The sequence below is a fragment of the Agelaius phoeniceus genome, chromosome W, assembly GCF_051311805.1.
Source record: "Agelaius phoeniceus isolate bAgePho1 chromosome W, bAgePho1.hap1, whole genome shotgun sequence".
NCBI lineage: Eukaryota > Metazoa > Chordata > Aves > Passeriformes > Icteridae > Agelaius > Agelaius phoeniceus.
In genome coordinates this window covers 2,839,757-2,855,114 of record NC_135301.1, presented here as the reverse complement: position 1 = coordinate 2,855,114, position 15,358 = coordinate 2,839,757, and the positions used below count along the sequence as shown (strand labels likewise).

The window sequence follows — 15,358 nt, the reverse complement described above, 5'->3', positions numbered from 1 at the left end:
GAAAACCAAGTGTGCGGGGTTTTCTGAGCGAGGACCACGGGGGAGGAGGCGGGCGGGGTTTTCCGACCCGCCGGCACAAAGGAAGCCGGGTGTGGGGCTATGTAGAGTGGCGCTCGCGGCCGCGCTTGGCGTAGTAAGTTTCCAGTGCGTGCTGACCCAATGAGGGTAGGGGGAGGCAGCGGAGGCCCGGTGCGCTGACCTAGATTACACATGGCGTCGCTGGAGGTTAGGGACCAGCCAGGCAGTGCGGGTGTCCCCGGACCGGGGTGTGGAGCTGCAGCGGCATCCCTATGGAACCCACCAGCGTAGAGCCATGAGACCGGGGCGCCACGCGAGGGGCGGCGTCCGGAGGGTCACGGGCAGTGGCGGGGGGGGGGGGGGGGGGGGGGGCTGCCGGCGGCGAGTAGGGCGGCTCTCGCCGAGTCCAGGGGCACCCGGCGGGGCGGGCCTAGTTGCACGGGGTTTCTAGGCCAAGGGACCACGCGGGTCTACATTAGCGGTAGTGGGCCTGGGGCGCCTAGTGCGGTGACTTTCAGCGGTGCCGACCCGACTGAAGGTAACCGCGGCAGTCAAAAGCCCTGCATCCCAGAACCGCTGGTCTGCCGGTGCGGGGCTGCTGGCGGCGGGGGCCGCGCTTGTGGACCGGGAGGGGGGTTTGGACAGTGGGAGCCACGGATGACAGGGGCCACGGGCAGCAAGGGGCTGCCGCTGGGTGCGACTCAGGGCGTGCGGGGCGTGGTTTGCTCTCGCCACTGCCGGGGGGGTAAAGAGCTGTGAAAAATGCGTATTATATGATTGGCTCTTCGTAAATATTAAAAGGAATATTATATGTGTTATGTCAGAAAGTTATGCTGTATTAATTTTCTTAAGTAGTGTGTTAAATATAGTTTTAGGTTATGTGAAAAATGCCAGTCACTTGTTTTTAAAATTTTAAAAGTTTAATAGTAATAAAATGGTTATAAAATTAGTAATACAATTAGAGTAATAATAATTTGGACAATTTGAATTAGGACAATATGAGACAATAGAAACAGAGTTACGGACGTCCGGATACCTTTTTCTGGGCAGCACAAGCCCGAAAAAGGACACCCGTTAACAAAGGATTAACCCTTAAAAACAATAGCCTGTTGCATATTCATACACCTCATACACGATGCATAAATTCCATTCAAACACAGGATTCTGTCTGGTCATCATCAACTTCTTCCTCTTAATCCTAACAGCGCCTTCTAGGCGGGAAGAAGTTAGTTTCTTCTGATAAGAGGGCAATAAATTCTTTTTCTCTGAAAGATTTTAGGTGTCCTGTGGCTGCTATCTCGCTGCAAGTCCTTTCTTTAAAAAAAAAATTATCCTACATAGCATCGTTTCTATTTTAACATTTCTTGTAACCTAAAACTATATTTAACACACTACTTAAGAGAATTAATACAGCATTACTTTCTAACACAACACATATAGTACTCATTTTAATATTTGCGAAAAGCCAATCCTAAAATACGCATTTTTCACAGGTTATAACATAATGTTAAAATAGAAACTATGCTGTGTAAGATACTTTTTTTTAAAGAAAGGACTCACACCAAGATAACAGCCACAGGACACCTAAATCTTTCAAAGAAAGAATTTAGTGCGCTTTTATCGAGTTCTTCCCACCTCACTCAGTTCTGAAGACGCTGTCGGGATTAAGAGAAAGAACTTGACACTGACCAGACAGAATCCTGTATTTGAATGGGATTTATGAATCGTGTATGAGGTGTATGAATATGCAACAGGCTATTGTTTTTAAGGGTTAATCCTCTGTTAACTGGTGTCCTTTTTCGGGCTTGTGCTGCCCAGAAAGAGGTACCTGGACTGTCCATAACTCTTTGTTTTTATTGTCTCGTATTGTCCTAATTCAAATTGTCCAAATTTTTATTACTCTAATTATATTGCTATTTTTATAACCATTTTATTACTATTAAACTTTGTAAATGCTAAAAACAAGTGATTGGCATTTTTCACAGAGCTGTCTGTTGTGCAGAGGTCTTGTGGGCCCGCATGAGTGGCTTTCAGCAGTTGCTGTGCACTAGTAAACCGGGAGGCAGCAGAGAACCAGAACATGGCAGCGAGCAGGAGAGCCTACCCAGTAGTACAAAAGTCCCTGAATTGCAAGCGGGTTGGTTTTTTTTTGGTTTTGCTTTTCGGGAAGAAATAAAGGGCTTTTTTCCTTTCCTTTCTTCCTCTTTCTTCACTTGTTTGCTTTCTTTCTCCTTCTAGCTAATTAGGAAAGCGAGCCTTACTGAAAGGACCTGTAGTTTGCTAATTAAAAGTCCCCAAAAGGAGAAAGAGGATCCTCTCCCCTCTTCTCTTGTCCTCTGGGCTGCTAAACCTCTAGGATTTTCTTTTTCCTTAATCTTTAGGCTTTCATCTGGTAGTTGCCAAACACATTAAGAAAGAGTGTACGAGCCTAAATGAGAGATGCGGGACTCCAGGCGGCTCTCCAAAATGCAGTTTATTCCATCCAAGACATTACAGCAGTCCAGGGTCATGGGTGACAGAGCCTGTGCCTACAGCTGTCAGCTCCAGCTGCAGGCAGGCCTGGAGACCCTTTGGTTTTGGTTACAATGCATTATATACTTTTCTTTGCTGAGCATCTTAATACACTAGAACCAATCTATACCTAAACATTTATCTATAGCCTATCATAACTACTATAATTACCACATTCAGGTTACTATTCTCTAATCACTAAAAGTTAGTACATTACAGTTTAAGCTAGAAGTTGTTATTCAGTTTTTTTGCAGTGGAAAGTTCTGAGACCTTTTTTCTACTTGAAACTTTGCTGACTTGTTTGCCTGTGCTATCTTTCTGCTTGGTAAAAACATCTTCTTTTTTGAGGTGGGTTTATCCTTTGCTCTAAGTCATAAAACACCCTTCTAACTAACATACCCTTTGCCTCCTTGGTTATCCAGTAAGACTGGCTCAGCAATTCTTTTCTTCTAAATCAAAACTTGCTTCCATCTCTATTCCTTCATCAGACTTTACATTTAAAAATCTTTCTGCTAAGCATACATATCTGTGAGACTTTCTTGTCAAAACTTTCATCCTTCCCAACAAAAGAGTGCACTGACAGGTGAGTTTTAGAAACTAGAGTGTGCCTGTCGTTTCCTGCCATAGTTTAAACCCCTGTTGCCTTTCAGGCACTGACCACCTTATGGTTGGGGCTGCTGGGGAGCACTACACAAGCTCTTTAAGTTAGATAAGCATTGAGAGAGTATAAAACGGTAGTTTTCTCTTTGTGCCTGCCTTCCCATTATTCCAAACTGGTGCAGCCCTATTTCTGTGGGGCAGGGGGAGTGTGAAATGCCCAAAACCAGACTGCCTGCCCTGCTTTACTCCCTGTGTCCAGCTCTGTGCCCATGTCTGGTGATTTCCTCTCTTGATCAGCTCCTAAGAGTTTTTCTTCAGCTGAGGGCTGTGTCCTGAAAGCTTCACTCTGCTTTTCCTTCCAGGCTCTCCTCCCACAGCCAGGAACCAACACTCTAAGAGTAGCAGAGCTTCAGGGGGTCATGGCATGAAACTGTGAGATGGACACAATTTCAGATCTTATCTGCATCTAGGACATGTCATGCCAGGCATTTGCTGTGTAGTCTCCTGCTGCCTCCTGCTCCAGTGGCTGCAGGCAAGTCTTACCTTGTGTGTAATTAATTAGTCAGCACTTGTGGCAGAGTGAGAAGGAAAGTCAAGGAGCTGCCAGCACGTGGATGTACTTCCTCCTTCTGGCAGAAATGCTCAAGGAAGAGGAGAAAGAAATGGGAGATTTTCCTGGTTTGTGTCTCACTGCAGATTTGCAGAGTCCTAGTGCAGTGACATTTTCCCTTTGTTTGTAGCTTCCCCTGTTTTAGAGTTGAGGGTGTAGCTGGCTCCTGGCAGACCCTTTTTGTAGTTTGTAGCCCCCTCTCCCCTGTGGTTTGATGCCTTCTTCATCACTCATCTGTTGTGTTCTTTTCCTTCCCTGAAGCTTTTCCTGCTTCCCTACCACATTGCCAAGTGTTGGAAAGAGCAAGAACAGCCTCCAACAAAACCCTGTACCACTAATGAACACTGGCAAAGTACTACCTCTCTTTCAGGTTAAGAGAAGACCTCAAGTGTCAAAGGCTTAGATGCATGACACAGATACCTTTCCCTCCTTAAGTCAGAGATGACAGGCCTGTCTGTTCCAACCCCAAAGGCACAAGAGGTGCTCTTTAAACTGTACCACAACGTCCCACCCACACTCCCCTCTACTATCCCCATCCTCACCATGACATGAGAGACCCACAGGGGTATCAGGGCCAGGAGAGCTCTGAAAGAGTGCTGTACATGTGTGAACCAGTGCACACAGCTCTGTGCTTGTGAGTATGCACAAGTTCTGCAAGTGTGAACATAGTTCTGTGTGAGACGTATATATATTACTATGTATAGCACTGCACACGTTGGTGTGCTCAAACTCTATGTACAAGCAAGTCTTGTGCTTGTAGGCACGTGTGCATCAGTAGAGACTACATAAGTGAGTGTCTGTATAACACGTGTGCTGATGTAGCAAGTTGAGTGTACACAAGTGTGTGCTGCTAACAAGTACCATAGTACACAAGAGCTCTGTACAGGTGAGCAGGTACATGTGTGTATGTGCACTAGCTCTGCACATTTTCCTGTGTACACACATGGGTTGGGCCCACCCAGAGACATAGCTCTAGATACATGGCTCTGTCCATCCAACTGTTGGCCCACCTAGAAAAACAGATGTGTGTGTATATATGTATGTGTGTGTGTCACTACCTAGCTCTTTGTATACACCCTGTTCTTATAAGGAAAATAATTTGCCTTTATGTATAAGTTTGCCAAAAGTTTATGTAAAGTTGTATACAGTGATTTCCATCAAATTTAATAATGTTTAAGTTTCCATTAAATGTCTATAAACAAGAGTATCTACAATCGCTGTGACCCACTGCTATTCTAACCCACGTTCCCTAGAAACTACAACCATCAAAACAAGATGCTAAGCTGTTGTGTTGTGTTGGTATGTTCTGTTCCCCCATGTTTTTTAATGGTTCTGCCCTGGTTCTCCCTCCCCTCCCTGTACTTGTCAGTTACTCTGGTTCCTCCCTGGTCTCCCTGGAGATCGGTGTATCTTTTTCTAAACCCCTCCCCGGTGCCCTGCCACGGGCTCCTCCCCTGTATCCCTCTCCCTTTATAAGTTGCTTTAGCTCCTCCCTCGCCCTCTTCTGTTGCTGGCTTCCCTGGGAGCTACAATAAACCTGGACTTGCCCCAACCGGAGAGCGCTCTCTTATTTCCTGCCAGTTGTCGCCAGAGGCGGCCTCATCCTCCTGCAAGGAAGCATCACTGCTAGAACGCAGGGTGCTCTCCTTAGGCGCAGTCCCAGAAACCAAGAGTGGGACAGTGCCCCCCAAGCTGCAAGCGGTGCTGGCCAGCTTGCTGGGACACTCGAGAAGGCTGTCCCTTCTTCTCTCTCACCGTGCTGCTTCAGTTCCTGGTGCCCAACGTAGGGCCTGAGGCCATCGCCAGACCCCGCGGATGAGACTTTTAGTCTCCTTGGCCGCCAGACTACCCCTGTGGGAGCAGACCCCTTTCTGGAGGGTGGCGCTCCGGGGGACCGGGAACAGCAGCTCCTTTCACCCGAGGATTCGTTCCTATGGCAGGAACCACCGCTTCCGGATTTTCTTTGGTCCCCACCGGGTTTGTAAGTATCTCTCTGTTTCGCCCTGCCTTTTTAACCCTTTTTGTCCCCCTTGCATCGTGTGTGGTGCTAAGGGCTTTCTCCTCATGGCTGCGCAGCCCTCTCTTTCTGACAGGGGCCGGTGGGGGGCTCTTTCTTATTTTCTTTAAGTGTTTTTCCGCAACGGTGGGTGGGTTGAGTCGCCCCGTTTAAAATCTTAACCATGGGTGCACGATTTTTGGCGACTCAAAAGAGAGCCTATCACCAAGTTGTGAGTATCTTTGCGGGGGGGTGTGTTGAAGTTCGCAAAAAAAAGTTAAGGCGTTTGGTTAGGTGGCTGTTTTCCCAATTTCCTGATATTACCCCTGATGAAATTTACAACCCAGGTTTCTGGGACATTGTCCATAAAAATTTGCAGGATTCTATAAGATCGGGGGAGTCTTCTTTGACTAAGATTGCCTATTGGGCATCGCAAATTAGATCATTGTTAAAATCAAATTCAAAATTGGGAAAACAGTCACCGTTCCCCAGTTCTCCCTGTTCCCCCATTCCCAGCCCCTTTCCCTCCCCTGCTTGCCCCAAGTCTGGAATTTTGAGAGGAGCAGCTCACTCCAGCAAGGCGCAGGGTGTCCACCATTCCCCTGGCTCCTCTCAAAGCTCCCAATCCCCTTGCCTTAGGAGTCCTGGCCAGACTCTTGGGGATCCCTTTCCTTCTCCCTCTATCCTGGTTTGCAAATCCCCTGTTAGAAAACCCTCCGTTAGGTTTTGTCTCCCTCCACAAGATGGCTCCCATGGAGCTCAAGGTGGAGGGAGCCACATGGCTTCTCCTGCCCTTTTTCCTTCTTCTCCCCACAATCCTTTCAGGTCCCAGAGAAACCCCTTCCTGTCCCCTGACTCCTCCCAACTTCCCTCTGCCCCCCTCCCTCGTCACTCCCTCCCATTTCTCCTCCCTCTTATGAAGCACCACCCTCTGACTCCCCCCTTGGGGCGGGGACCATAACATCTGGTATCCCTGCCCAGTCCTCCGCCCAGTCCTCCGGCCACTCCCCTCTCAGTTCTGGTTCCCACGCCCCTCCTTCTGGTTCCCACTGTCCCAGTTCCGGTTCCCACGCTTCAGGGCCCGGAAGGAGGGGGGTGGAGACCCAGAACCCGGAGCCAGTTTCCATCCCTACCGCGGCTCCGGTCACATACCACCCTGAGAGGGAGGGAAGACCCCAGGCCCAGTGGACCCCTTTCCCCCACCACCTTATTAAAGAACTATGCAAGGCCCAGAAGGACTTCTCCCGGGAGAGTGATTACTTCTGGGGGATCCTGAGGGCCACGTTGACGGAGTCGGAGGTTACCCCCTCCGATCTGCGGCGCCTTTTTTCATGCCTCCTTAACCCCACCAAATTTGTTATGTGGGAGGAGGCATGGAGAAAGGAGGTGGTGGGGCTCCTACCCTCCCTCTGGGACAATCCCCACCTGGGGGTTGACCTAGACGGAGAGATTGTTTCCATAGACCATTTGTGTGGGATGGGCAACTAGGCCGACGGACATTCTCAGGCCAGGTTCCTTCTCCCGGAGGTACTGAGAGAGAGTGCGAAGGCTGCTGAGAAGGCGTTTTTGGGGTTGAGGTCAGCTGCACCCCTTGTCACTTATTCTAAGATTTTTCAGCACGCCGATGAATCGTTTGTGTCCTTTGTCAAGCGCCTTTGCAAGGCCATTGATCTGCAGGTGCAGAGTGAGGGGGCCAGAGTGGAACTTCTTAAGGAGGTAGCTTTTCCTAACGCTAACGCTGCCTGCAAAGCGGCCATTTTTAGTTTGCCTCTGGACCCTCCTCCAACTCTGCAGCGCATGTTAGAGGTGTGTGTGCACAAGGTCTCGCTAACACCTGGAGACAACGACTCCAAGAACTGACCACCACCTCGACGGGTTGCTGCTGCAGAGACTGCTGACACCATCATGGACGTTGCACCTGTGAATCCAGCCCTGCCTCCGGTTGACCAACCCCCACGCTCCAACACCACTGGACCGGCCTAACGGAGAACTTCCCCGTGCCACCTCTGCGGGAAGCTGGGGCACTGGATGCCTGACTGCCCACTGAGATCTCAGTTTTTAGAATTTAAAAAGGGGCAACGGCTCCGGGGGGATTCACAGACAAAAAACTAGGTTCCAAGCGCAGACCCCCCCCCTGCGTGATGATAAAAATAAGGCGGGCCCCATAACATCTTACAGGGAGGGGGAAGAGGAAGAACACCAACCAGCAGGCCTGCCTGTGTCCACAACCGGATTTGACTCTAGTACACCTAACTTGACATGCCTAGATTGTGTCCGACCTCAACCTATCCTTACCACTCTTTCTAAAACTCCACCTTTCAGGTTGCAGCTGACTGAGCCGCTCCATCTTCGGAACTCAAATTTCCATCTGGTGACCGTGTGCCGGGAGCGCCCAGGTAACTGGGAACAAATCGGACGTTGTAAGTATGTTGTCGTCGGTGACACAAAATTTACACCTCCTGAGATAAATATCGTCCCAGGTCTCTTAACATCTGACCTGGGGCAGTTCTCCATGGGGCTGTACTGTGTCCGCCCTCCCCTCTTTCTCCCCAAAGGCCAGGTGGTGGCGCAGGCCATCCCGGTGCCCGAATTAGGCTTGAGCTCAGAGCTACCTTCCACATCACATACAGATTTCTATCCCACGGTGGCCTGGGCTCAGGTGCTGGGGAGGGACAAACCCAGAATTACCTGTCAACTTTCAAGGGGGGGAGACCAAAAATTGCTTAAAGGTCTGTTGGACACAGGGGCAGATGTGACCGTCGTTCCCTCTCGGGAATGGCTGTCACAGTGGGAATTGCAGGACATGGCTGGTCACGTGCGAGGTGTCGGGGGCTTACAATTGGCTAAGCAATTGAAGAGCGTTGTGAAAATTAAGGGGCCGGATGGGCAATTGGTGTCTGTACGCCCATTCGTGTTGGATTATACGGAACCCCTGTGGGGGAGAGACCTCCTTGCCCAGTGGGGAGCCAGAATTGACCTTCCAGTGGCTCCCCAGGTTTTTCAGGCAGCGGTCACTGAGGAGCGCTCTTACCCAGAAACTGAATTGGAAATCAGATGAACCAGTATGGGTAGAACAGTGGCCGCTCAACAAACAAAAATTGAAGGTGCTCAATGAGCTCGTCCAGGAGCAGTTACTTAAAGGAAACCTGGTGGAGTCCATGTCACCTTGGAACTCCCCAGTGTTTGTCATCACAAAACCTAATAAGGATAAGTGGAGGCTCCTTCATGACCTCCGCAAAATCAACATTATCAAAGATATGGGTCCTCTCCAACCAGGGATGCCGTCCCCAACAATGCTCCCACAAAATTGGAATTTGGCCGTTGTAGATATAAAGGATTGCTTTTTTCAAATTCCCCTACACCCTGACGACACCCCACAGTTTTGCCTTCTCGGTTCCCTCCATCAACCGTGGAGCCCCAAGGAAACACTACCATTGGCATGTTCTTCCACAGGGAATGAAGAACAGCCCTGTTATCTGCCAGTGGTATGTGGCTTCCTTGCTGTCCCCAGTTCGTACAGCCGTGGAAGACACAACTATATACCATTATATGGACGATATTCTCATTTGTGCTCCGACAGACGACATGCTTACCCACACACTTGACCTGACAATCGATGCATTGGTTGTTGCAGGGTTCGAGCTCCAACAAGACAAGATTCAGCAGATGCCACCCTGGAAGTACCTGGGCTTGGAGATTACCAGGCGAACCATTGTTCCGCAAAAATTGGCTTTGAAAACTAATGTTAAGACCTTGGCAGATGTCCTACCAGCTGTGTGGGTCTTTGAATTGGGTAAGGCCTTGGCTAGGAATTCCAACCAACGACCTAGCCCCTCTTTTCAATTTATTGAAAGGGGGAGAGGAGCTCAGTTTTCCTAGGTCGCTTACCCCAGAGGCACAGACAGCACTGGAGAAAATCCAAGAGTCCATATCAGCCAGGCAGGCTCACAGATATCAACCGGGCCTGCCGTTTAAGTTCATCGTTTTGGGAAAACTGCCACACCTCCACAGTATGATCTTTCAATGGGACAAGTCACCAAAGGGCAAGGACCAAGGCTCGAGAGACCCTCTCTTGATTATAGAGTGGGTTTTTCTCAGTGACCATTGATTGGTCCAAGAGAATGACACAGCCACAGGAGCTGGTGGCAGAACTGATCCGCAAGGCAAGATCGCGGATCAGGGAGCTTGCAGGCTGTGATTTTGACTGCATTCACATTCCTATTCAATTACGATCAGGCCAATTCAAAAAGAAAACCTTTGATGAACTGCTTGAGGAAAAGGAAATGTTACAATTTGCACTGGACAGCTACACCGGCCAAATTGCTGTTGATCGGCCGGCCCACAAATTATTTAATCAGGACGTCCAATTCTCATTATCATTAAAAAGGGTTCAGAGCCGAACCCCTTTGAAGGCACTGACTGTTTTCACTGACGCGTCTGGAACATCCCACAAGTCTGTGATGACTTGGAAGGATCTTCAAACTCAGTGGTGGGAGGCTGATGTTGCTAAGGTGGAGGGTTCTCCACAGGTAGCTGAGTTGGACGCAGTCATCAGAGCTTTCAAGAGGTTCTCCGAACCATTCAATTTGGTTACAGATTCGTCATATGTTGCAGGTGTAGTGTCCAGGGCGGAAAATGCAGTTCTTCAAGAGGTGTCCAACATCCCCTTGTTTAACTTGCTCTCAAAATTGGTTACATTAGTCTCCCACTGAGAGCAACCCTTCTTTGTGATGCACGTCAGATCACACACCGACCTGCCGGGGTTCATTGCAGAGGGCAATCGGAGAGCTGATGCCCTTGCTGCTGCAGCCCAGATGGCCCCACTCCCAGATGTGTTCAGCCAAACAAAGATTAGCCACCAGCTGTTCCATCAGAACGCCCCTGGCCTTGTTCGTCAATTTCAACTTACTCGAGAACAGGCCAAGGCGATTGTGGCTACATGTCCACAATGTCAAGCTCACCAGCTTCCGTTCCTCAGCTCTGGCACCAACCCCAGAGGGTTGTCAAGTTGTGAGGTGTGGCAGATGGATGTGACTCACGTTCCGTCCTTTGGCTGGTTGAGTTTTGTTCATGTCTCTGTGGATACTTTCTTTGGTGCAGTCTATGCTTCTGCCCACACAGGGGAAAAGGCAGCTGATGTCGAAAAACACCTGGTTCAGGCTTTCGCTGTCCTGGGCATCCCCAAGGTCATCAAAACTGACAATGGCCCAGCGTATAAATCCAGGGAGCTCAGGAGCTTCCTGCAGCAATGGGGAATAGAGCACAAGATCGGCATCCCCTATTCCCCGACAGGCCAAGCCGTGGTTGAGAGGACCCACCAGAGCCTGAAGAGAGTATTAGAACAGCAGCATACGGCAGTGAAGGTGGAGTCCCCTCACGTCCGGTTGTCCAAAGCACTCTACAATCAATTTTTTAAATTGTTCATTCGACAACCTGAACCCTCCCATCACACAGCACTTTGGTCACCACGAGCAGCTGTGCCTGAAAGCCAGGCATCTGGTTCTGGTTAAGGATCCAGAGACCTGGAAGACAGAGGGGCCATTTGACCTGGTTACCTGAGGGAGGGGATACGCTTGCGTGTCTACTCCCTCGGGTCTGAAATGGGTACCAAGTGGGTCAGGCCCTTCCTTCCCAAGCGAGCAGAAAAGGTCGGAGTTGGGGCACAGGTTGAGGAGGCCTGTTGGAGGAGGAGGCGCAAACCTTTTATGTTAGACCTTGACCTCCCTTAAGGGCAGAACTGAAGTTTAAGTTTGTTTACTTAACTTTATCTTTTTATTGTTTTAGTGACCCCAACCGAATGGCTCCTTCCGCAACCAGGGTCATCCTGCTGTCAGCAACCCTCTGGTCCCTCACTCCACCTTTGGACCATTGGATCGTCCCTCAGCCCAAGGCCAATGTCTGGCAGACACTCTCACGAGTCCTCGGCCAGGAACATATATGCCTCAACACCGTGTCAGCAGAGGACCCAACGTCATCGTGCCTTGTGGGGGATCCCTCTCCCTCCCAATGAGCTACCTTCCCCCTTTAATACCTCTCTTTCTGCCCTCATGCCCAAAAAGATTGACTCTCCCATTGATCCTAAAGGTGCCTGGAGGGACGGGATCAAAGGGCTGGCCCCTTTAGATTCCGAACCCCTCAAATTTGATTTGCTCGGCTCCACCAATGCCTCCTTTTGCTTCCAATTTGTGTTCTCCCCAGTCCCTGGAGACAAGCGGTTCGAATCAGTGCGGCAATTTAAAAGAGAATACACTGCCAGCCAATGGTGCTCGATAGTCGCACAAATATATACTCCATCCACCTTTGGTGGCAAGCCGCTGTCTCTACCCCGGGCTATTTTCTTAATTTGCGGAGACCGAGTGTGGGCAGGCATCCCCTCTCACCTTATTGGAGGCCCTTGTACTTTGGGACGGCTGATGCTGTTTACGCCCAACATAACCCAAATTAATAATTGGAAAGCAAAAAATGTCACACTGAATTCGGCCCGCTCTAAAAGAGATCTTAAAGATCTCGACCCAGAGTGTGACTCCGAAATTATTCATTGGTCCAAGCCAAAAGGGATTGCAATCACCATGTTTTTGCCCTGGGTATCCACAGCCAAAGCTCTAGGCGAATTGGCCCACCTAGAGTGTTGGGTGGCTAAACAAGCCAACTTTACATCAGCCGTGTTATCAGACCTCTTATCAGACGAGGCGATAACAAGGAAGGCGACACTCCAAAACAGAGCAGGCATTGATTTTCTTCTTCTGCTCCACAATCATCAATGCGAGGAGTTCAAGGGCCTCTGCTGCCTCAATCTATCATCAAAGGCCGAGGACGCAAGAAGTTCCATCAATAAGATGCGAGAGCTAATCCACGACATCAAAAAGGAGACGTCAGACTGGCTGGGGGACATTTTCAGTGGATGGGGCCTTTCTGGCTGGGTAGGGTCGATTCTAAAGAATGTGCTTTTGGTTCTTTTGATTTTAGTTGTCGTATTGATTGCCTTTTTGATTATTTGGTGTCTGATTAAGAGACTGCTAATCAAGTTGACACACACACCGAGCATCAACCAGGTGGTGAGCTCAGATGATGGACAGTCAGATGATGTGCCTGCCGCAGAGGAAGATCAATGGACCTCAGCCCCTGTGAGCCACCCCTGGTTCGGTGAACTTTATCCAGACTCAGAATATGACAATCAAATTCAGTTCACTTTGGTTTAGGCTTTCCATTGTTCTTCTTTTTATTTTTAAACAAAAAAGGGGGAGATGTTGTGTTGTGTTGGTATGTTCTGTTCCCCCATGTTTTGTAATGGTTCTGCCCTGGTTCTCCCTCCCCTCCCTGTACTTGTCAGTTACTCTGGTTCCTCCCTGGTCTCCCTGGAGATCGATGTATCTTTTTCTAAACCCCTCCCTGGTGCCCTGCCATTCACTCTCTGCCACCAGCTTTTTCTCTGGAAACTTCTGTCTAGGGCACGGAGTGATTGGTTCAGGGGCTGGGGCCCCTCCTCCAAGTTGTTGTTATTGGTGTTTTCCTTATGTCAATTTTCTGTACCCCACTCCCCCCTGCACTCCTATTCACCCGAAAACGGGCTCCTCCCCTGTATCCCTCTCCCTTTATAAGTTGCTTTAGCTCTTCCCTTGCCCTCTTCTGTTGCTGGCTTCCCTGGGAGCTACAATAAACCTGGACTTGCCCCAACCAGAGAGCGCTCTCTTATTTCCTGCCAGTTGTAGCCAGAGGCGGCCTCGTCCTCCTGCAAGGAAGCATCACTGCTAGAACGCAGGGTGCTCTCCTTAGGCGCAGTCCCAGAAACCAAGAGTGGGACAGTGCCCCTCAAGCTGCAAGCGGTGCTGGCCAGCTTGCCGGGACGCTCGAGAAGGCTGTCCCTTCTTCTCTCTCACCGTGCTGCTTCACTAAGCTAGGTACTAAATCTCTCTGTGATTGTAATACTTCATAGGCCACTCAGTTCCCTTGTGTCAAATATATAAGACAGTGCTATGTACTTTAGTTTAACCCCTCAGTGGAGAGGTCCCTTTCAGGTACTACTAACCACTGAATTGACTGTATGAACTGCAGAGCAAAAGTAGACTCATGTTGAGAGAATTAGAAGCCCAGTGAAAGAACCCAAAGAATAGACTGTAACATCCAGACCAAATAAGACACCCAAAGAAACTCGAAGATGTCCAAAAGTAAAGTTGAGCTTACACCAGCTAGATTGAAGATTGTTTTAACTAACACTTCAGGTAGGGAGTTTGAACGGTATAATTTAATAATGCAATTGTCCTATTTTAATAGATAAGAATTACAAGCATCTGTTGAGGGGAAGTACATAGGAAACTGTAAGAGGTATTGGTCTGGTTTCCTTAAGAACCAACAAGTAGAGTAAAACAAGAAATAGAGGGCAAGACTGGGTTTGCCCTTGTGTTCGCCACCGAGAAGATTATAGCCCTGCTGTGGGCAGCAATCCTGTAGGCATGGTAAGGTGGGAACATGAAAGCTATACCAGACCTCTATCATTCCTCAATTGTCTCTTAATACAACAGAGACTGAAAGACAAGACCGAGTTGGCCTCTATACTCACCACTAAGATACACCTACTATGAGTAACAACCCCATAGACACAGTAAATGAGAGTAAAAAAAGCCACACCAGAATTCTGTGATCCCATTTTTCCAAATAGTTGTATCTTAGGAAAACCTAAGATGCTTTTTCCTATTCCCACTGTCCTCACCCACACCAACAGATGCTAATAAAAATTTATTTTTTATTTTTTCTGAGAAGTAAAAGTAAATTAACAGAATCAAAAAAAATGAGGGTTAATTGTTCGAACCATATAACTTATAGAAAACGGGGGTTGTTATACATGAGTAATATAATAGTTGGCTCAATTAACAGATAGATATTATATAGATGTTAAAATGTATAGTGATGTTATTGTAATATGTCCTCCCCATAGTCCTCTTTCCCCTCCCCCTTGTAATAGCCTCAGTAGTCAGGGCATTTAGAGAAGGCCAGCTTATTACCAAGAGGCACAGAGTAACAACATCTGACCTCCAATCAAGATATAAGAAAGTAATCTCCACCAATGGATGGCAGAGAAGGAGTTGACATAAAACTTTGGGAGGGGCTAAAAATATAAAAGGCAGAGCATTCATTTTGTAGATGAGCATGTGGCTGATAGTCACGGGGGCTCCAAGCTCTGTAATTTTTCCTTATTTAGTTTTTTTGTTGTATTTTTTGTTAAACTTTATAAGTGAGCAGCCGTTTCTCACGAGAATATCTTCAGCAGTTACTCACCCAACAGTACAGGGACAGTGAGTAGAGGAGGCAACACCACATTAGGATTTGCCATCAGCATTTTCCAAAACTTTCTGGGTTTAGCAAAATCTTTTTGGCCACAGCCACCTGCTCTTCCCGTACCCAGCTGGATCTTCAGCTGTGCTAGGCTGTGCTAGGCTGTTCAGCCCTTGGGCTCATGAAGAAGACAGTTCTCTTAGAGAAAAGGGACAAAGGGACTGGCTGTGACTATGATTTCCCTTCTCTCTAGAGCAGGCAGCCTCTCTTTGTTTTAACACTTATAAAAGGGAAACACAGAGGCAAATTCTTCTTTTCAAGAGAACAGAGTGTACACAGAGAGCCAGGGGCCA

At 48.5% G+C, this 15,358-nt stretch overlaps 1 protein-coding gene across 1 annotated transcript; it reads left to right on the top strand.

Moving 5' to 3' along the window:
* Positions 1-210: 210 nt before the first annotated feature.
* LOC129133657 (uncharacterized) lies at positions 211-13,412 on the top strand. The gene is made up of 4 exons (XM_054653284.1): positions 211-225; positions 5,527-5,720; positions 8,058-8,131; positions 11,520-13,412. Exons 1-4 carry the CDS (start codon positions 211-213, stop codon positions 12,932-12,934), a joined length of 1,698 nt encoding a protein of 565 aa, XP_054509259.1. The 3' UTR covers positions 12,935-13,412.
* Positions 13,413-15,358: the final 1,946 nt, after the last annotated feature.

Bases quoted from the DNA above. Each gene is read 5' to 3' on its own strand.
- LOC129133657 (XM_054653284.1), top strand. The intron at 5,721-8,057 runs GTAAGTATCTCT...TCCACCTTTCAG, and splicing joins CTTTGGTCCCCACCGGGTTT to GTTGCAGCTGACTGAGCCGC. The intron at 8,132-11,519 runs GTAACTGGGAAC...TTATTGTTTTAG, and splicing joins CGTGTGCCGGGAGCGCCCAG to TGACCCCAACCGAATGGCTC.